Raw genomic sequence first — 21,533 nt, forward strand, 5'->3', positions numbered from 1 at the left:
AAAGGACCTCACATGTGGTAATCCCCCTTCCAGGATTGACCAGGGTGAATCCCAATTACTGTACACAGAATAGTAAACACTAGGTAACATGTTGAAAATTTGTCCAGAAAGTGCATGACAGCAGCGACGCCCCCAGCCTGTAAACTAGTCGAGGAAGTCTATGACTGCCACGACGCAGCTTCCCATCTCTGCTAGCTGGTCCATGCAGGCGTTCACATGCTTCAGGTCAAACGCTGGTCCGCTGACTCATCTCAAATCAAGGACAATACAGAATATGAGGTGGGCATCAATCATAAGCTTTGGAATAGAAGTGTGTCTTAAGCCTCGATTTAAAAACTTCCGTTGAGGTTGCAGATCTTATCTCCGGAGGCAGGGCGTTCCATAACACCGGGGCCCGGATGGAGAACGCTCTCGAGCCTGCAGACTTCTTGGCTCTCGGAGTCACAAGTAGACCGGCATTTTCCGAGCGCAAACTCCGTGCAGGAACATAGGGGGAAATCAAATCGGAGAGATAAGACGGTGCAAGCCCATGCAAACATTTATATGTTAATAAGAGAACCTTAAAGTCACATCTTAAGTGGACTGGGAGCCAGTGCAAGTTGGCCAATACAGGAGTAATATGCCCAAACTTTTTGGTCTTAGTCAAAAGTCTAGCTGCCGCATTCTGAACCAGCTGCAAACTTTTAATGCTAGACATCGGGAGACCCAAAAGCAATACATTACAGTAATCAAGCCGAGAAGTAATAAACGCATGAATTAAAACCTCTGCATCTGATTGGGACAGAATCGAACGAATCTTCGCAATATTACGGAGGTGGTAGAAAGCTATTCTAGTAATATTTTTCACGTGTAACTGAAACGACAGATTAGGATCAAATATAACACCTAGATTTGTGACCGAGTCACCATGGGTGATATTACATTTGTCAGGTTCAGGGTAGTGTTTGAAAACAACACAAAGTGACTGAATGACTGAATTTTCCTTTTTCTTTTAGAATTCAGCTTTTCACAAGGTTTTTGGTATTCCTGGGTACCCGTAGAAGCAAGATGGCGGAAAAGCATGTCAAGCCTTATGCTCTGTACAAAACAATGCACATTTTTCAACCTGAGTGAAAAAAAAAAAAACTACCAACACTCAAAGTGACCAAACGACACAATTTCCCCTTGTCTTTCATAACCCGGCCTTTCTCAAGGTTTTTGGCACTCTGGTATACCCGTAGTAGCAAGATGGCGGAAAAGTATGTCGGGCCTTATGCTATGTAAAAAATAATGCACATTTTTCAACCTGAGTGAAAAAAATACAAACTAATGAGACTCAAAATGACCAAACAACACCATTTCCCTTTTTATTTTATATCCCAGCCTTTCACAAGGTTTTTGGCACTCTGGGGTACCCGTAGAAGCAAGATGGAGGAAAAGCATGTCGAGTCTTACGCTACGTAGGGAAAAAATGCTAATTTTTCGACATACGTAAAAAATAAAATACAAACTACCAAGACTCAAAGTGACCCAAACGACAGCATTTTCCTTTTTATTTCATAACCCAGCCTTTCATATGGTTTTTGGCACTCATAAGAAAGGTAAAAAAACAGGTCAAATCAAGAAAATGATGTAAGAAGTTAAACATTGTTGCCGCTATTTCAAAAATAATTATGTTTTGCATGAAGGGAATGTTTAAAACGAATGAGTTACAGACGTGGGAAATTATACGTTTTTATAAGATTTTTTTTATTCAAATATATATGTATACATATGAAAATATAAAAAATGTACGATTGGTAATGATCAATAAAAATAATGTTTTAGTCTTCATTCGATCTATGCTTTAATTCGGTAAATCTCACTTCCGGATTTACGCTCCAAAAAACGTCTCATTGGACGATAGATCAACCAATTGAAAACCTCTCTTCTCTATCCCCCTCATCCATTCACTCCTTAGAGCAGCTAATGCTAAAGCTAGCACGTTTCCCACAAGCAACTAACTCCCAAAACTGTTTATTATTAATTTTCGACACTCTTAAATATGTAGAAGACATAAAGACGTTTCCAAATGGGAGCGGGAATAAAACACCCTGGAGCGACACCGTTCTATAATGAAACCGAATAATGACAAGTTTTAAGAACTTGTAACAACAGGGAGTCCAAACGTCGACATGTTGCTCCAAACGTGTTTGTGGCTTCTTTTCGGTCTGTCTTCGTTTCTACCCGAATTCACGGAGGTTCTGGCCAATTCGGGAGCACCTTGCACCGCAAAGACTCTCGTATGGGGGCCTGGACTTGAGACAAACGTCGTCTTGCCAGCCCGGTTTTTCTTCATCCAGGCTGTGGACCCATCAGGAAGAAAGTAAGTGACTACACGATGGCCATCCATCCATTATCTGCACCGCTTATCCTCAGTAGGGTCGCAGGGATGCCGGAGCCCATCCCAGCTATCTTCGGGCAGTGGGCAGGGGACACCCTGAACTGGTTGCCAGCCAGTCGCTGGGCACACCGGGACAGACATTTCGCTCACTCATTCACACCTAGGGACAATTTGGACCGGCTGATTAATCGAACATGCATGTTTTTGGAATGTGGGAGGAAACCGGAGTGCCCGGAGGAAACCCACGCAAGCACGGGGAGAACATGCAAACTCCACACAGGAGGTTCGATCTCATGACCTCAGATATGTGTCGCTCACGCGCCAACCACTGCGCAATTTCCCGTGGCACACAGCTCAAGGTCTCTCTGCACACTAGTTATAAAACACTGATTTAGATTTCTAGTGTCTTTGTTCACATTCAAGTCAAGTCCAATTTATTTGTATAGCTCTTAATCAAAAATGTCTCAAAGGACTGCACAGGTTACAATGACACCATCCCCTGATCTTGTACCAACATGCAGGTAAGGAAAACTCAATAACCTCAGCATAAGGAAAATGGGAGACCTTGAGAAGGAGCTTCACAATTGGAAACCCTTGGCAGCTGCTTCCATAGTATTGTGGTTATCACACACTACTTACACACCATTAGGTCCCTGGTTCAAAACCAGGTGGAGACATATACTGGTTTTCGGTTTAGGCCGGCATTAGTTCGAGAGGTAGAGTGCTCGTCTTAGGATCAAGAGGTCTTAGGTTCGATTCCTGGCTCCTCCGTGTCATATGTCGAAGTGTCCCTGGGTAAGACACTGAATCCCTAATGCCCCTGATAGCCTTGCATGGTTAGTTTGTGTGTAAAAGCGGAAAGTGTGAAGCAATGTAAAGCACTGTGGGAGGTCTTCATTGACTTGAAAAGCCCTATATAAATGCAATACATTTACATTCCAGGGTGACAAGGGTCCAATAGATTTAGCATTATCTTTATAGAGAATATTATTTTATAAAATGTTTGCCTCAGTGAAGCCTCAAGCCTGTAAAAATGTCCATAAAGTCCATGACAGCAAGAAGGAATCTTCCCATCTCTGCCGGCTGGTCGATGCAGGCGTTGACATGCTTCAGTTCCAGACTATCTAAGCTCAAAACACACTTCTTTTCTATATTTCATGTTGACGATAGCTGTTGATTATTTCTTCATTTTTCTCATGTTGAGGTTTTTGAGTTTTTCCTTGCCGTCGTGTAGGTTTTAGATCAGGGGAGGGTGTCATAATAGTCTGTGGTTTGCAATAATCTGTGGTCTGTGCAGCTCTTTGACACTTTTTGTGACTAAGGGTGTCACAAATAAACTTGACTTGACGCTGGTCCGCTGAATCATTTCAAATAATCCTTCTCCTTCCCATCATCACCAGCCAGGCAGTCGAAAAATGACAGGAAAAGTAAAGTATGAGGTTAGGATCAATCATTAGCTTGAATAGAAGTAGGTCTTAAGTCTAGATTTCAAAACTTCCACTGATGTTGCACATTCACACTTCAACCCCTCAGGTGAACAGAGCAGCTACATTTCAATCCACTCTTGTAACAGCAAACAAAGAGTCTAGTTTTAGATCTTGTCAAAACTTTCCAAATACCGTGACGGGTGTAATTCGAGCGAGCAGACAATTTGAAACAATTGGCCCCTGGTTGCAGCACTTGAGACGCACATCGTTTTTCACCTGTCAGTCCAAAGATAGCCTATCTCAGTGAAAAAAGATGGTTGCACTTAGGAAACTTATCAGTGTACATTTTTAGTACAGACTATACACATCAGTAAGATCTGGTGAGTTTGTGTCTGGTGAGGGAGGCACTGTCAGATTTACGAGTAAATTAACCCACATCTTACTTATCATCAGGGTTGCGAAGGGTTACTTTAACTTGATTACTTTCAATTACTTTTGGAGTACTCCAATACCAAATCTCATCTCATCTCATTAGCTACAGCGCTTATCCTCAGTAGGGTCGCGGGGGTGCTGGAGCCCATCCCAGCAATCATCGGGCAGTGGGCAGGGGACACCCTGAACTGGTTGCCAGCCAATCGCAGGGCACACAGGGACAGACAACTCGCTCGCTCATTCACACCTAGGGACAATTTGGACCGGCCAATTCACGTGAAATGCATGTTTTTGGAATGTGGGAGGAAATCGGAGTGCCCGGAGGAAACCCACGCAAGCACGGGGAGAACATACAAACTCCGCACAGGAAGTCTGGAGCTGGATTTGAACCCACTCAGGAGGTTCCCAAGACATGAACTGTGCCGCACATGCGCTAACCACTGCGTCGCCGTGCTGCCCATCCAATACCAAATATGCTAATAAAAGACAAAAGAAACTAAATATGAATAAAATGACTAAATTTTGTGCAGGCTTGGGGAGTAACGGAATACATGGAACGGCAAAAAGCTGTTTGGATTTATTTTCATTTTGTTTCTGTCACATTTGATGTTCGTTTTGCCGGAGATCAAAGAGATCAAAGCCAGGAGAGAAAGCTTACCACGTGTTGTGAGTCATCATTTTATTCATATTTAGTTTCTTTTGTCTTTTATTAGCATATTTGGTATTGGAGTCATCCAAAAGTCATTGAAAGTAATCCAGTTAAAGTAACCCTACCCAACCCTGCTTATCATTTGCTTGGTAGAACATGAAAGTAAATGTATACTGTAAACATATCTGAAAATAATTTGTCTCGTTAAATGCACATGCAAGATTAAAAATCGTATATCTGAATCACAGAGATTTTTGTGGATCTTCAAAATACATGATTCACGCCAGATTTCTTCTTTTAATCGCACTGGAGAGTTTGAAAAATGGTCTTATTCCAAAATGCTTGAATTGACCATGAAAAAGGTGTACGAACCCTGTGGACTGCTTTTGCACCGATTCAATCTTGTGCAAAGTGACAGGCTGCAATTTTCACTCTTTTCCGCAGTCTAACAACCTCTCCGGGGGAGAAAACCTTTGAGGTGAAGTTGGTGTCTCCGTTTGAGCAGTTTCCCAGGATTTGGATTCAGGTTCTGGATCGCAAAGACGGGTCTTTCCTGGTTCGCTACCGGATGTACGCAAGCTACACCGACCTTCAAGTCCACGTTCTGCTCGAGGATCGACACGTGGCCAAGTCTCCATACTTTCTCAGAGGTGGATTGACAACTAACAGTGGAATCTGTGAGGTCGAATTGATTCAGGGACATATTTAAATTATTTCCCTCTGCTACAATTGTATAGAGCTTCAAAGACAGTCTACACGATTGTAATTTGGCAACATTTTGTTTCATTAGATGGATAGATAAATAGCTAGATAGATACTTTATTCATCCCTGTAGGGAAATTCACACTTCCAGCAGTATACTTTTGTTGTTTATTAACAGATTAACAGAATGGCCTCTGGGTGCTGTGTTGTAGTTTAGCAGCAGCGGAGTGGATGATGTCACACGCTAGTCGAAGAGTTCGACATCCCTGCAGCAGATGGAAATCTTTGTGCCCAGGGTTACACCACCTCGTGTTCACGTAGATAGCTAGTCCGCCTCCTCTCCGCTTCCCGCAGGCTTTTGTGTCTCTGTCTGCCCTAACAGCGCTGAAGCCGGGTATCTCCGGGCGGCTCCACGTTATCGTCCGGGATGCCAGACGTGAGCCATGTTTCCGTAAAACACGGCAAACTGCACTCCCTGTACGCTTTGATGTTTTTCACCAGCACAGCCAGTTCGTCGGTCTTATGTGGTAGAGAGTTCACATTTACCATGACTACGGACGGTACCGAAGACTTATAACGCCGCTTAGCCTTAGCTTCGGCTCTGCATCTACGATAGGGCCCTCTCATCACGCCGGCACAAGAATTCTTCAGGGCAAGGAGTTGATTCCTCGAATAAACGCGTTTTTGTGCGTTAAAACCCATAACGAAAGGATAGAAAGTAATCCAAAGTGTAGTTGTCAAACGGGACGAAAAACACAGAAGATAGAAGGAGGCACTTAACACAATAAATCAGAATAAGTGCGAAACAACACGGAGCTGCTGGAAAGGCTGCCGCTCGCGGCGGCACCTATGATCTTATATTAACAAGTAACAATGTGTTTCTTGTCTTGTCAGGACCCGTCTACCACGAGGGCTGTAACTGTCCGCAACCGGACGGCTCCGTTTGGCTTTCCGATATGCGCTGCCCCCACTCCTTTCCCCAGATAGAACGAGACCTGTCCCGTTTCCCCAGCGTCGACCCGGATCGAAACGCTCAGGAAATTCCACAGCGTTTTGGGCAGCGGCAAAGCTTGTGTCACTACACAATTAAAGATAATAAGGTACGTATTAGATGTTGTACATTCCTATGCTGTGCTGAGTCTTGTTTTGTACACAGGGTTCATACGGGTGCTTGAAACCCTTGAAAACGATTGAATTTTAATGTGGTTTTCAAGCAGTAGAAAGAGCTTCCATTTTGGGTGTGGCGCTTGTCAGTCAATGCTTGAAATTGTTGCCATGTTTATCAACAAGTCTGCTTAAAAATCATGCAGACACTGCTCTCTGGTGGCTTCGCGATGCCATTGCATTTCTTTTTCCGTTGTGATTAAGCTGACATTAGTTTGCATGACGGGCAGCATGGTGGCGGAGTGGTAAGCGCGCGTACGGCACAGTTCTGAGGTCATGAGATCGAACCTTCCTGTGTGGAGTTTGCATATTCTCCCCGTGCTTGCGTGGGTTTCCGCCGGGGACTCCGGCCTACCACATTCCCTGAAAAAACATGCATGTCAGCTTAATTGGCCGATCCAAATTTTCCCTAGGTGTGAATGAGCGAGGAGTGAGTTGCCTGTCCCTGTGTCTCCTGCCCACTGCCCGAGGACAGCTGGGATGGGCTCCAGCATCCCCGCGACCCTACTGAGGATAAGCGGTAATGGATGGATGGATCGATAGACTCAGTCAACCACTAAATATCATTTTACTAGAAAATCACAATGACCACTGTAGGTGAGCTATTTACAGAACAGGCACATAAGCTGTCCTTAGGCACCGTGATGCATTGAGTTTTGTTTATGTGTGTAATATATATATATAAATATATATCCACCCATTATCTGCTTATCCTCAGTAGGGGTGCTGGAGCCCATCCCAGCTATCTTCATTCAGTGGGCAGGGGACACCCTCAACTGGTAGCCAGCCAATCGCAGGGCACACAGGAACAGACAATTCGCTCGGTCATTCACACCTAGGGACAATTTGGACCGGCCAATGAACCTGACACGCATGTTTTTGAAATGTCGGAGGAACCCGGAGTGCCCGGAGGAAACCCACACAAGCACGGGGAGAACATGCAAACTCTACACAGGAAGTTCGATCTCATGACCTCAGAACTGTGCTGCACACGCGCTAACCACTGCGCCACCGTGCTTCCCTATATATATATATATATATATATATATATATATATATATATATATACAGACCAATTTAATGAAATTATCCCTTTATAAAAAAAATGGACAATGAAAAAACTCTTGCAGATATATGCAAACAAATAAAAAATGGATTGACTAAAATTGTATTTTTCTCGTGTAATACCATAGTATCAGATTTAAGACTCTTAGCCCCTATGCAAATCTTTAACCCAATGCATCACCCGACTCAAAACGTTTACCAATACCTGTTAAACACTGACGTTTATAGCAGTCATTGTCAGTTCGTGACTCTCTTTTTTTTCGTAGAAATCCATTCCCCCATTTTGATGGACCTTAGCTTTTCCTTGTAAATAAAAGTCTGACATTTTTGACAAATGGTTCCGACAAATAAACTCAAATGAATCGATAAAACAAAAACTGCCCCAACAAACTTTTGCATCATAATTCTGGTTTAATAATAAAGTTGTGTGTGTGCCTGTGAGTGTGAAGCGCTTTGACAGCACACAAAAAAACAGGGAATCATTCAGGGGGGTTATTGCACGAGTAATACTTTCGTCTCCAACACTCTTACACTCTACAGTCAATCAGTTATCCTTTCCCTGCTTGTAATTTATTTTACATTTTATCAGGCCGTCGTCGGCAAGGTTACTCTCTTGAAAGTTTTACTCTTTCAATTTATTTTAGTAGCGTGGAAAGGATTGCGTGCCTGTGAAACTCAATGGAAGAAGTCAAATGATGAAAGTCCCCAAAAGACTTCACTGAAGTGTGTACTGTGCAACTTTTTTTTTTAGGTGTACGTTCAAACACTCGGCGAACACGTCGGCTTTCGGATCTTTATGGACGCCATCCTCCTGTCACTTAGTCGAAAGGCAAGTTGCATTTTGACACGTTTGTCCAACTCATGATCTAAGGGCCTCTTTTTGATTGAATTGCCAGATTTTACATCCAATTTATTTATTTTTTGCGTACATTTTAAGTCGCATATCATTCAATTGATTGTTTTTGTTCCCCTTAGAAAATTAATTTTCACTGATTGTACCAGGGATACAGTCAATGCCGTCGCAGCAGAGTGTGTGCCATATGACCTATTTACTGCCTATCTGAGTAAATGAAATGAAATGAAATGATCTGCATTTCTATAGCGCTTTTCAAGTCAAGACTTCCCAAAGCGCTTTACAGTGTGCTTCACATTTCCCAATAGCGGCCGTGCAGCCATGTAAGGCGCTAACCTGCATATTGGGGGTATTAGGGGTTCAGTGTCTTACCCAAGGACACTTCGACATGTAACACGGAGGAGCCGGGATTCGAACTGCGATCTCTTGATCCCAAGACGAGCGCTCTATTAGCCAGGCCTGTCCCTGCTTCTTAGGGTATTATTGCCGTAAACAGGTCATTTATCCCATGAGATTATTTAACACATACAGAACAATCAAAAGGAGTTTTATGTGTGTTGCCGTCTATGCAATACACAATAAACCTGCTTTTTGCCCGCTTTGGGGAGAGACATGATTTGAATACGAATATATCAAATATATTTGTGTATTTTCTTAGCATGAAAAACTAAATGTGCCATCGCATGAATGCATTGAAAAGGAGGCCTTAATGTTTTTTTTATCTTACTATATTTTTAAATGTCTTGTTTATAATTTGGAAAAATGCAACTAAATCTAGCAAAATGGTGTATGCATAAAGATGATTTTACTTATTTTGTGTACTATTGCTCTTACTGCACAAAATTATTCATTGACTCACTAATTGATTAATAATTGATTGAAAAAAAATAATGTTATACTTACATTAATTTTTAATATAGATCAATTAATAATGAATAAAATCACACTTTTTTTTTAACTTCCTCCACATGTTTTTTTTTTTTTTTTACACCTGGGTTGTGAAATAGGTAAAACAAGCTGTGTAGTTGAACAGTTCCGTTGAGGTTTATATTACAATACTTCGGGCAACGCTTATATGGTTTCACAAAGTGTCTGACAGTCACTTTTATACCAGGAGGGTGGGCCATGTATGGAGTCTGTCAAGTACTGATACAACTCGAGGCTTTCTTCAAACTGAATAAAAAAACACTTGAAAAAACGCCAAATGAGGTGGAGACTGAATAACAACTGAATTAATTATATATTAAGAAGTCAGGGCAGCACGGTGGCGCGGTGGTTAGCGCGTGTGCGGCACAGTTCTAAGGTCTCGGTCACCTCCTGTGTGGCTTCAAATCCAGCTACCGGACTTACTGTGCGGAGTTTGTATGTTCTCCCCGTGCTTGCGTGGGTTTCCTCCGGGCACTCCAGTTTCCTCCCACAAGACATGCATTTCAGGTGGATTGGCCGGTCCAAAAATTGTCCCTAGGTGTGAACGAGCGAGTTGTCTGTCCCTGGGTGCCCTGCGATTGGCTGGCAACCAGTTCAGGGTGTCCCCTGCCCACTGCCCGATGATTGCTGGGATGGGCTCCAGCACCCCCGCGACCCTACTGAGGATAAGCGGTGCAGCTGATGAGATGAGATTAAGAAGTCAAGCAATTCTATTAAGATATAAAAATGTAAATCAAATACATATACAACCATGGAGTACATTAATATCGACTCAATAAGTGAAGGAGTTTTAAACGACTTACATAATAAAATGTTAGAATTTACACAATTGCGGGGGCGGCAGTGGCTCAGGAGGTAGAGCGCTCGTCTTGGGATCAAGAGGTCGCAGTTCGAATCCCGGCTCTTCCGTGTTACATGTCGAAGTGTCCTTGGGTAAGACACTGAACCCCTAATGCCCCCAATAAGCAGGTTAGCGCCTTACATGGCTGCATGGCCGCTATTGGGAAATGTAAAGCACACTTTAAAGCGCTTAGGGAAGTCTTGACTTGAATAGCGCTATATAAATGCAGATCATTTCATTTCATTTGTGACTGTGTATGCAGTTACACATTTTAATAATGCAAAAGTAATACAACTATTAACCCCGTTAATTACAAAAACTTCCGTTGGTTTGTGGTAAAAACTATTTCTCAAGGTCACTGAAAAAGGCTGAGAACTACTGCTTCACAACATATACATATATATACATTCTCATTTAAAGCACGCTCATATCGTGGTTTGTCCAGGTTAAGTTACCTGATATAGAGTTTTTTGTCAACCTGGGTGACTGGCCGCTTGAGAAGAGGAAGCCCTCTCAGAACATCCATCCCATCTTCTCCTGGTGTGGCTCCAACAACACCAGAGATATTGTCATGCCCACGTATGACCTGACTGAATCCGTCCTCGAGACCATGGGAAGGTAAATTTAATCTATATGCATCACTTTTGAGTACAGTGGAACCTCGGTTTTCGAACGCCTCTCAGTTCGAACGAATCGGAGTTCGACCAAAAATTCCGAGGAATTCTTGCTTCGCTGTTCAGTCAAAAATTCGAAGTTCGAACGCCGGTAATGCGTGAGTGCGTACGCTAGAGTGCGATGCTGAGCGGCGTACGGGTGTAGATCGTGTAGCCCTCGTGACCAACTGCGCACTTGCCTCTTTTTGCTTTCGCTTTTAATATCAGTGAACGGAGTGTTTTAGCCCCTAACTATGCCTCCGAAGAAGGTCGGTGCAAGCAGGACAGGTGAAAAAAGAAAAGTTGTTCGTACAACTATTGCCTTTAAGAAAGACATAACAGTTAAATATGAAAGAGGTGTGCGAGTTTCCGATCTTGCTAGGGAATACAGCATGCGCCTTCTGCTGACCACCACAAAGGTAAGAAATCCTATTCATAATTCTTTTCTTTATCTTTTTTTTTTTTACACGTTCGTGTTAGCGTAATCTTTCGTACGGAAGATTACGATAACGCGAACGTACGATTAGCCTGGGTTAGCTTTATGATTACGTTAAACATTCAGGTAAACATTCAGGGTGTTGGAACTGAGCCCAAAATTTAGGGTGTTGGAACGGAGCCCCCTTTCCAATGAAGCGCTAGCCACTTGAGGTGCCAAATGTCTTGTAAACGACCTGATTTTTTTGTTTTTACACGTTCATGTTAGCGCAATCTTTCGTACGGAAGATTACGATAACGCGAACGTACGATTAGCCTGGGTTAGCTTCATGTTTACGTTAAACATTCATGGTAAACGTTCAGGGTGTTGGAACGGATTCAAACGATTTACATTATTTTTAATGGGAAAAATGATTTCGGTGATTGAACAAATCGGTTCTTGAACAGGGTTCTGGAACGGATTATGGTCGAGAACCCAGGTTCCACTGTATTAGTATAATATAAAAATATTACAGTAATCCCTTAGTTATCGCAGTTAGTGGGACCAGAGCACCTAGCTTGCATCGGGCATCCTTAAATATAGCTATGTCTCTGTGATGATTAAAATACAACTCTCACGAATATAGTGATTTTCCACAAGTTCTAGCTCCAGGTCATCAGTCTCATGGGTCATGTATCTGTCGTTCGTGAGATACAGTTTGGCAGGGGTTGCTTAAGAGAGCGGTTAGCCTAGCTGTAGCAGTAAGCCAGACCTAAAGCTATTGCCTTCTCCACCGATGCTGCCTAGGTCGCTTCCCTACCCGATAATAATTCACGGAGCACCAGCTGGTGATCACCCTATCTTTGCGCTTTTCTGATTTTCTTCAGAGTCCAATTTAGTTGATGAATTTATTTCCAATGTAATGAAATTGAAAAGACAGCCGTCGCCATGTTTCACAGTTCGTTATTGACTTGTGCGCCTGTCCTACTGTTAGACTAGCCAAACACACCAGTCTATTACAGTCAGGTTCAACCAACACACACACAAATACAAACTGCCCTTGAGATAGCATCTGCTTTCTGTTGTCTGCTTCACAAAAAAGACAATCCAATTCAAAATCCGTGAACCAGTGAACCACCTATTACCGAAGCTCAAATTATGGGGGGATCACTGTAGTTGAGAGCAAATTCACGTCTTCAAATGATTTGAAATTTATGCGGTGTGAAGTTCAAACACCCCTCTTTAAATAAACTTTTTTCAAGTAAGAGTAAAAAAATATTTTCAGAATTAACTCATTGAAATTCATGGCTTAAGATGTCTTTTTCAGCTGTTGTGTGTGGGCTTTGAATGATTTGACCCAAAATAATAACCCTATTTTATTAAGTCATCAAAGAAAGGCTGAATAAAATTGTTTTTGATTCACGCCAAGCACTTTTACCGTATTATCTGTACTACAGGGTGCAGCTTAAAAAAAAAAACCCGAAATAATACCTTATAATACAGTGCGCATGAAAATATGGTAGATAATATTGGAAATGGTCCTATCTTAAAGCAGTGTCTGAAATAACGTCTGCCCGGACGCCCGGGGCCTGCATCTTTTACGTCGGGCGTACAACTTACAGAATCTCTCCGCTCGGGTGGCCGACAACTTTTTCAAGGAAAAAAAAAAACTAAAGATTTTTTTTCAAATCAAATGTTTGCTTTATTCCGATTTCGAAATCTTCGTTCGGTTTGGAAATTTCGGTTCGTTTGGCAATTTGCATACTCTGCAGCCAATAAGAAGCCTACATCAAATAACTTCGTGCTTCCGGACTTTCCCGAGTGTTATAAGGTCGTGCATTTGCATATCATTTTTAAAAGCAGACGCTCAGAGAACACAAGAAAAATGGATAAGTGGTTAGGAATTAAGTCAAAACCTCATCGCCAGAAGAAAGATTCAAAAGAAGCTAACAAACTTGATGACCCTACAAAAGGTAAACGTACATTAAAAGCATCGTGGAAAGAGGAGTTCACGTGGCTTATAGCAGACGACGCAACGCAAACATTGTATGAATGAAGATGAGTAAATACAGGTACATACTGATGCTTTTGAATCTTTCTTCTGGGGCTTGTTTTGGCTTGATTCTTAACCACTTCTCCATTTTTCTTGTGTTCTCTTTCCGTCTACTTTGGATAACTGATATGCAAATGCACGACCTTATAACAGTCGGGAATGTACGGAAGCAGGAAGTTATTCGATAAGATAAAAGCTTCTGATTGGCTGCCGAATATGCAAATTGCCAAATCAAACATTTGCAGGGGGAAAAAAAGATTTTTTTTTTTTTCTAGAAAAAGTTGTCGGCCAACCGGGCAGACATCGTTGTGTAAGTTGTACGCCCGACGTAAAAGATGCACGCCATTGTTTCAAACACTGTTGCTAGTTTTCTGTTTGTGGCTGTTTTTCTATACAAACATGGCATTATATGAGCTCCATTGCTCATTCATCATGATATCATTTTTTTCTCAGTTTTTTTCTGAAATGTGACTCACAACGTTGTTGTCTCATCCGATACACAGAGTCAGCCTGGACATGATGTCGGTGCAGGGTAATACGGGGCCGCCCTGGGCCCAAAAGAACGCTACGGCGTTCTGGAGGGGCCGCGACAGTCGGCAGGAGCGTCTGGAACTCGTCAAGCTGTCCAGGGCCAACCCACACATGATCGACGCCGCCTTCACCAACTTCTTTTTCTTTAAGCACGACGAGAGCTTATACGGCCCGCTGGTTAAACACGTGTCCTTCTTTGACTTTTTCAAGGTGACGTTTTATAAGCTATTTCCCGCACTATAAGGCGCACCGGATTATAAGGCGCACCCCCCCAAAATAGTCTTTAGTGAACTATATTTCAGGGTTTGTACTGTTAGGGAAAATCTATATTACAACAAATGTGGCGTTTACCAAATTGTTCGAATGAGTTATCTGACTCCATTGACCAAACACAAACTTTATTCTCCTAATAATGCATGCTCTTTTCTTAATTTTAGGGAAACATATTGACAAGAGACAGGCATTTTCACACGGGGGCAGATTTATTTTCTTAAATTATTTCTTGAGTGAATTCCATCAAATTTTTCCGAATTATTAGTGAATTAGTCTAATTCAGGGGTGTCAAACTCATTTTGACTCGGGGGCCACACGATAGAACAAACATTCTCTCAGGGGCCGGACTAGTAGATTTAAGAGAAAGAAAAAGAGAGATAAAGAAACAAGAAAAAGAGGGAGGGAAAGGAGAGAGGGTGGGATAAAGAAAGAAAGAGAGGGTGAGAGTGTGAGGAACAAAACAGATAAAAAGTCGTGAGAGAGGGGGTAAGAAAGGGAGAGGAAAAAATAAATTCAAAGAGAAATAGAAATACAGAAAGGGAGAAAAGAGCACAAAGGCTAGGAAGAGAGAAAAGGAAAAAAGGAAGTTAGAGCAAAAGAAGTTAAAAGACACAGAGAGAGAAAGAGACAAAGAGAAACAAAGGAAGAGAAAAAGTGAGACACAGAGAGTGAAAGAGACAGAGAGTAGAAGAAAAGGGGTGGAAAAGAGAGAGAGAGAGAGAGAGCGATTTGACATATTTCAACCTGCAGCTTGTTTTTCTCTTGCGCTTCTCTGAGTGTTGTCTCGCGGGCCGGATTCAATCTCCTAGCGGGCCTGATCTGGCCCGTTGGCCGCCTGTTTGACACCTGTGCTCTAATTAGTCTTGTCGAGCCTCCCATCTCTCGTTCTCCGATCTGATCCTCCGTCTTTGACACGTCGGGGCGTGCTGACTCCTCCCCTGGGGCGGGCCGGGAACTCCCCACCTCGTCTGACCGGTGTGTCACGAAGCCCCCCCCCCCCCCCCCCCCCCCCCCCACCCCATGGGGCGGGTCAGGTGCCAAGGTCACCTCCTCCTCGCCGGAAGACGCCGCCACGTCTAGAGGACTCACAACAAGAAAGCTTATCAGCTCAAAGGAATGCCAAGCGTTTATCAAAACAAGGCCTAATTCCCTCGTCAGCGCCCCGCTATCAAAATTCCCCAGCCAAAACACTCGACCTGTCCTCCTGTGAAAAATCCCCACTGCATTCAACAAATGTAATTTGTATTATATAAAATCCCTTATAGTCAAATAAATAAAATAAAAAATCATTCATTACGGGTGCGTTAAATCCTTGAAAATGCTTGAATTTTAAAGTGTTTTCAAGGTTTTAAAAGTGCTTGGATTTTGGGTAGAATGCTTGTCAATGCTTGAAATGGTTGCCCAGCAGGTTGAATCAATAGATCACGCTTTAAAGAAACAAAACAAGTCTGCTTGAAGATGACACCGACACGCGTACTCTGGTGGCTTGGCTTTGCTATTGCTTTTTTTTCCTGTCATTGTCGTTAACGGCAGCTGGCATTAGTTTGTATGGCATTGCCCCTAAGGGTCACGTGTATGAGTAATTGTAAGCGTTTATTATGAGTCATGCAAAAAAAAAATGAATTCAGGTTAGGAAAAAACAAAGGTTGCGCTGTTGTCTAGAAATACAGGGTTCACATTTTACGCAGCGCAGCCTCATTCGTGTTTTTGTTTCGGCGCAGTAGTAAATATGTGCTTGTTTTCTTATTTCCGTTGTATTTCTTTATATTTGTTTTTAAATAGAGGTGTGAATGAGCAAGTGAGTTGTCCCTCTCTATGTGCCCTGCGACTGGCTGGCAACCAGTTCAAGGTGTCCCCTGCCCACTGCCCGAAGATAGCTGAGATGGGCTCCAGCACCCCCGCGACCCTACTGAGGATACGCGGTGCAGATAATGGATGGATTGATGGATGTTTTTAAATAGATAAGTCTTTTTAAATTATTTTTTAAACACTCACAATTACGACATAATCATATATCCTTATTTAAAGCACTAGGTTTGATATCAAGTTTTGTAGTAATAATGAAATTGTACTTTTCTAGTATTTTTGCAGTTTGATTTTTAGTATTTCTGCAATTGGATTTTTTTATTATTTATGGAGTTTTATTCTAGTATTTCTATAGTAGAATTTTGTAGTATTGTAATATTTCTATAGTAAAATTTTATTGTATTTATGTCATGATTTTTTTTTGTCTTTAAGTATTACTGCAATGGTATTTTTGTATTATTTCAGTGGTAGTATTTTTGTAGTATTTCCTTAGTTGAATTTTCCTAGTACAGTATATCATCTCATCTCATTAGCTGCACCGCTTATCCTCAGTAGGGTCGCGGGGGTGCTGGAGCCCATCCCAGCAATCATCGGGCAGTGGGCAGGGGACACCCTGAACTGGTTGCCAGCCAATCACAGGGCACTAGTACAGTATATCTTTTGCTTTATTCCTGTAGAATTATTTTTGCAGTATTGCTGTCGTAATATTTCTGTGGTAGTATTTTAATGGTGGTATTTTTCTTTTGGACACACAATGGGATAATGGAAACAAAGTTGGGACCCTAAAACATTTTTTATTAGTAGTATTTCTTTATGTTTGTATACATTTTCTTTTTTGTTTTGTTTAAATGGATTAACAAATAATTGTAAAATGGTGTAAGATATGATGATTAGTGGGCAGCACGGCGGCGCAGTGGTCAGCGCGTGCGCAGCACAGTTCTGAGGTCACGAGATCAAACCTGTGTGAAGTTTGCATGTTCTTCTCGTGCTTGTGTGGGTTTCCTCCAGGCACTCCGGTTTCCCTCTACATTCCAAAAACATGCATGTCAGGTTATTTGGCCGGTCCAAATTGTCCCTAGGTGTGAATGAGCAAGTGAGTTGTCTGTTTCTGTGTGCCCTGCTACTGGCTGGCAACCAGTAAAGGGTGTCCCCTGCCCACTGCCCGAAGATAGCTGGGATGGGCTCCAACACCCCCGCGACCCTACTCAGGATAAGCGGTGCAGATAATGGATGGATGGATGATAATTAGTTTATAAAAGAAGCATCCAAAGGTATTTATTTTGGGGACAGGTCTCTTATAAGTCTTTGTCTTCAACCTGTCATCCCTTTTAGGGTGATTTGTTCATTTTGTAATGTGATGTTTGTTGCAACATGATTGAAAAGAATAGATTCATCATTTTCGTTTGGCGGGCCGGATGAAAAAGCCAGCTGGGCCGCATCCGGCTTGCGGGTGGTAGTTTGCCCACCCCTGTCTTAAAATGTAAGAAATCGCCGTGAATTTGTTCTTTTTTTATGGCTCTATAAACCTGCAGCCTAAAATTCAATACCGCTTGTACGAAAAAATTGAGTCTTGCTATTTAATCTGAGCAAAAGTGTGAAGCACATTGTAAAGCGCTTTGGGAGGTCTTCATTGACTTAGAAATGCAGAACATTTACATGAGCATGCGGCTTTTAATCAGGTGCGCTCTGTAGACTGGAATTTACATTAGTGGGCCCGCGGTTATGAAAGAGCCTGACCGATGAACTTGATTTGGGGGACCGATCCCGAAGCTAACCTGAAAATTCATATTTTAGTAGTGAGGACTCGGGAGGAGGAGGGTTGTTCATTTTGGGCTGGGCTCGGGTCTGAGTTCTCGCGTCTATTGTAAACGCAACTACCGTAAATTCTGGACTATAGAGCGCACCTGATTATAAGCCGCACCCACCACATTTTAAGAGGAAAACCGATTTTGTACTTTCACAAGCCGCACCTGTATATAAGCCGCATGCGGCCACATTAAAACATGTAACACAAACACAATACTAACCCAAACCCGACTTTTAAGTCCCACGATTGAAACTGAATTTGAATGTCCTTCATTAAAGTACACAGTCCAAAATTCACAGTCGGCAAAATGAACGGAAAATGATACCGGTACTTAACGTTTGATGCAGACCTGCAGAGTCCGGGTCCCGTTGAAAGTAATCCAAGAAAAAAAGTGTATATTTCCAAAGGTAAGGGTGGGAAAAATATATATCCACTATTGTCCGCCGCGTCCACAAACACGTCTTACCTTTACTCCACTTCCTGTCAGCCCCCGTTGTTTTTGCCCCTTCTTTTTGATTCGCCCGTGGAAAACATATCAGAATAAGTCTCTAAGATAAATACATTACAAAAATATACAGTTGCAAATACATATTATACATGGTTACACATATTTACAAAGAAAGACGGTACACCGAGAGAGTTTTGAAAGCTTTAATATTAATATAACTTTCATCCCAAATGGTGCCTGTGACAGGTAGCAACACGCTCGCAACACAGTAAACGGCTCTGTTAAAAAAACATACCGTACTTGTAAAAATCACGGTAAACCGTCCTCATCTTCCTCCTTAAAATTGAAGCCATCAAAGTCGCTGTCACTTTCGCTGGAACTTTCATCCACTCCTGATTCTGTGCCCTCCTCTCCGTGACCGGCTTTTCGGAACCCGTTGGTGATGGTGGATTTTTTTATGCTGCCCCACGCTGTCAGGATCCACTGGCAGACTTGCGAAAAAGTTGCCTTTCGCATGCGGCCAGTTTTAGTGAAAGCTTTCTCGTTGTTAGTCAAGCCAAGAAGTTGCAGTCTTCCTCGGCGCATATATTATATATTCCAGCGGTCTATATCTTACCTGGGGTCGAACGTTTGGGAAAAAAGTAGCGGCTTATAGTCCGGAATTTACGGTAACTCATGTGCTTCTTTTTTGTTGGGGCTTCAGTACAAGTATCAAGTCAACATTGACGGCACGGTGGCGGCATATCGATTGCCTTACCTCTTGGCCGGGGACAGCGTGGTCTTCAAGCAGGATTCCGCGTACTACGAGCATTTCTACAAGGAGCTTATTCCGTGGCAACACTACATCCCAGTCAGGGCGGATCTCCAGGATCTGTTGGAAAAGATCCAGTGGGCTCGAGATCACGATGAAGAAGTTGGTTTTCATGAATCATTCGCATTATTGGATGGTTTATTTACATGGTGATTATTTGTTTTTGTTTTTTTCAGGCCCAAAAAATTGCTTTTGCAGGTCAACAGTTTGCACGTGAACACCTTATGGGAGACAGCATATTTTGTTATTATTACCTACTTTTCAAGGTATTTTCAAATGTTTTTCCTTGGAATTATTTTATTGATGTTTATAGAACTGTCTTAAGAATGTAAGAATGCTTGCAAAACTATTTGCCCCCCTTGAACTTTGACCTTTTGACGCATTTGACTTCAAACATAAAGATATAAAACTAATTTCTTGTGAAGCATCAACAATAAGTGGGACACAATCGTGAAGTGGAACACACTTTATTGGATATTTTAAGTTTTTTTTAACAAACGAAAAAGTGGGTGTGCAAAATGATTCAGCCCCATTGAGTTAATACTTTGTAGCGCCACCTTTTGCTGCAATGAGAGCTGCAAGTCGCTCGGGATATGTCTCTATTAGTTTTGCACATCGGGAAACTGATATTTTGGCCCATTCCTCCTTGCAAAACAGCTCGAGCTCAGTGAGGTTGGATGGAAAGCGTTTGTGAACAGTAGTTGTCAGTTCTTTCCAAAGATTCTCAATTGGATTGAGGTCTGGACTTTGACTTGGCCATTCTTACACCTTGGAATGTTTTTGGGTGAACCATTCCATTGTAGCTTTTGCTTTATGTTTTGGATCATTGTCTTGTTGGAAGAGAAATCTCCGTCCCAGTCTCAGGTCTTTTGCAGACTCCACCAGGTTTTCTTCCAGAATTTGGCTCCATCCATCTTTCCATCAATTCTAACCATCTTCCCTGACCCTGCTGAAGAAAAGCAGGCCCAAACCATGATGCTGCCACCACCATGTTTGACAGTGGGGATGGTGTGTTGAGGGTGATGAGCTGTGCTGCTTTTACGCCAAACATAACGTCTTGCATTGTTGGCAAAAAGTTGGATTTTGGTCTCCCACCTTAGCTGTAGAACTCTTCAGTTCATCCAGAGAGATCATCCCACTTATTGTTGATGCTTTACAAGAAATTACAGTTTTATGTCTTGATGTTTGAAGTCTGAAATGTGGCAAAATGGTCACAACATTCAAGGGCTCAAATAGTTTTGTAAGTCACTGTATTTATTTTATTGTTATTCAGAAAACCACGCAGTTTCTATGTTAAATCAATATTATTCTCTCGTAGGAATACGCAAAACTGCAGGTGACTGAACCCAAAATTCGTAAAGGCATGGAGTTGGTCGAGCATCCTACCGATGACCTTTTTCCGTGTTCCTGCTTTCGGAAGCATGTAAGTATTTTATCCTAAAATAGCTGGGATGGGCTCCAGCACCCCCGGGACCCTACTGAGGATAAGCGGTGCAGATAATGGATGGATAGTTTTGATCAAAATGTTCTAAATATTGATCAATATTTATATTCTAGTCAAATATATATACTTGAAAAATATATGAGTAAAAGAATGTATACATTGTGACTTATATTTGTGACACTTTTTTTACGATTTAGGCCAATTTCTAAGAACTGTAAACATATTTGGCGTATTTTTGTTATTTTCTCTTGAAAGTCCTTATATGGGTTTTCCCCTGAAGTGAGTACCATGTCTAATCTCGCTGTGTGCAGTGTTTTATTATATTGATATTAATGACAGTCAAGACAAATCAATTTAATAGTAACCACTTTTTGTCCTTGCATCTTTTACAGGTCAAGGAGGAACTGTGATTTCCAAGAAGCCGAAAAAAAAATATATATATTTTTTTTCCAATTTTCTATTTTATACAGTACTGACAAATATTTTATGTATTGCTTTTTTCATTGCCATGATTTAGACCGTTTCTATCACAACTTGAATACAGATTTTATTAAAAAAGATTCTAATGACATTCTGTGGAAATTTCACTTTTTACTTCTTCCTCTAGCATCTCTGCAAGCCATGCACCCATAGCGAAGAAATACAGTAATAAAGATACAGTATTGATACCTGACTTGAAAAGTCTTAAAGGAGCAAAGGAGATTCTGAACTGATCGAAGAGAAGAGCTTGATAGGAGGTAGTTCAGTCAACAGCTTATCAGTAGTTTTATGATGCCAGACAAGAATCCTAGAGACGTAACTAAGTTTGCATTTAAGTTTTGGGGCACTTGAAAAAAAATGTTGTAAGTGTGTAAAAGGGAAAAGTGTGAA

The 21,533-nt window shown here is 41.9% G+C and overlaps 1 protein-coding gene across 1 annotated transcript; it reads left to right on the forward strand.

The window, feature by feature from the left end:
• Window positions 1-1,922: 1,922 nt before the first annotated feature.
• On the forward strand, window positions 1,923-21,234 carry poglut2 (protein O-glucosyltransferase 2). Its single transcript, XM_088353635.1, has 10 exons — window positions 1,923-2,344; window positions 5,315-5,520; window positions 6,467-6,672; window positions 8,553-8,630; window positions 10,868-11,040; window positions 14,047-14,284; window positions 19,112-19,321; window positions 19,396-19,485; window positions 20,538-20,642; window positions 21,056-21,234. The coding sequence occupies exons 1-10, from the start codon at window positions 2,154-2,156 to the stop codon at window positions 21,071-21,073; spliced, it is 1,515 nt and encodes a 504-aa protein (XP_088209761.1). The 5' UTR covers window positions 1,923-2,153; the 3' UTR covers window positions 21,074-21,234.
• Window positions 21,235-21,533: the final 299 nt, after the last annotated feature.

This window comes from Urocampus carinirostris, chromosome 14 (assembly GCF_059441175.1).
Source record: "Urocampus carinirostris isolate Australia breed hairy pipefish chromosome 14, RoL_Ucar_1.0, whole genome shotgun sequence".
Lineage (NCBI taxonomy): Eukaryota > Metazoa > Chordata > Actinopteri > Syngnathiformes > Syngnathidae > Urocampus > Urocampus carinirostris.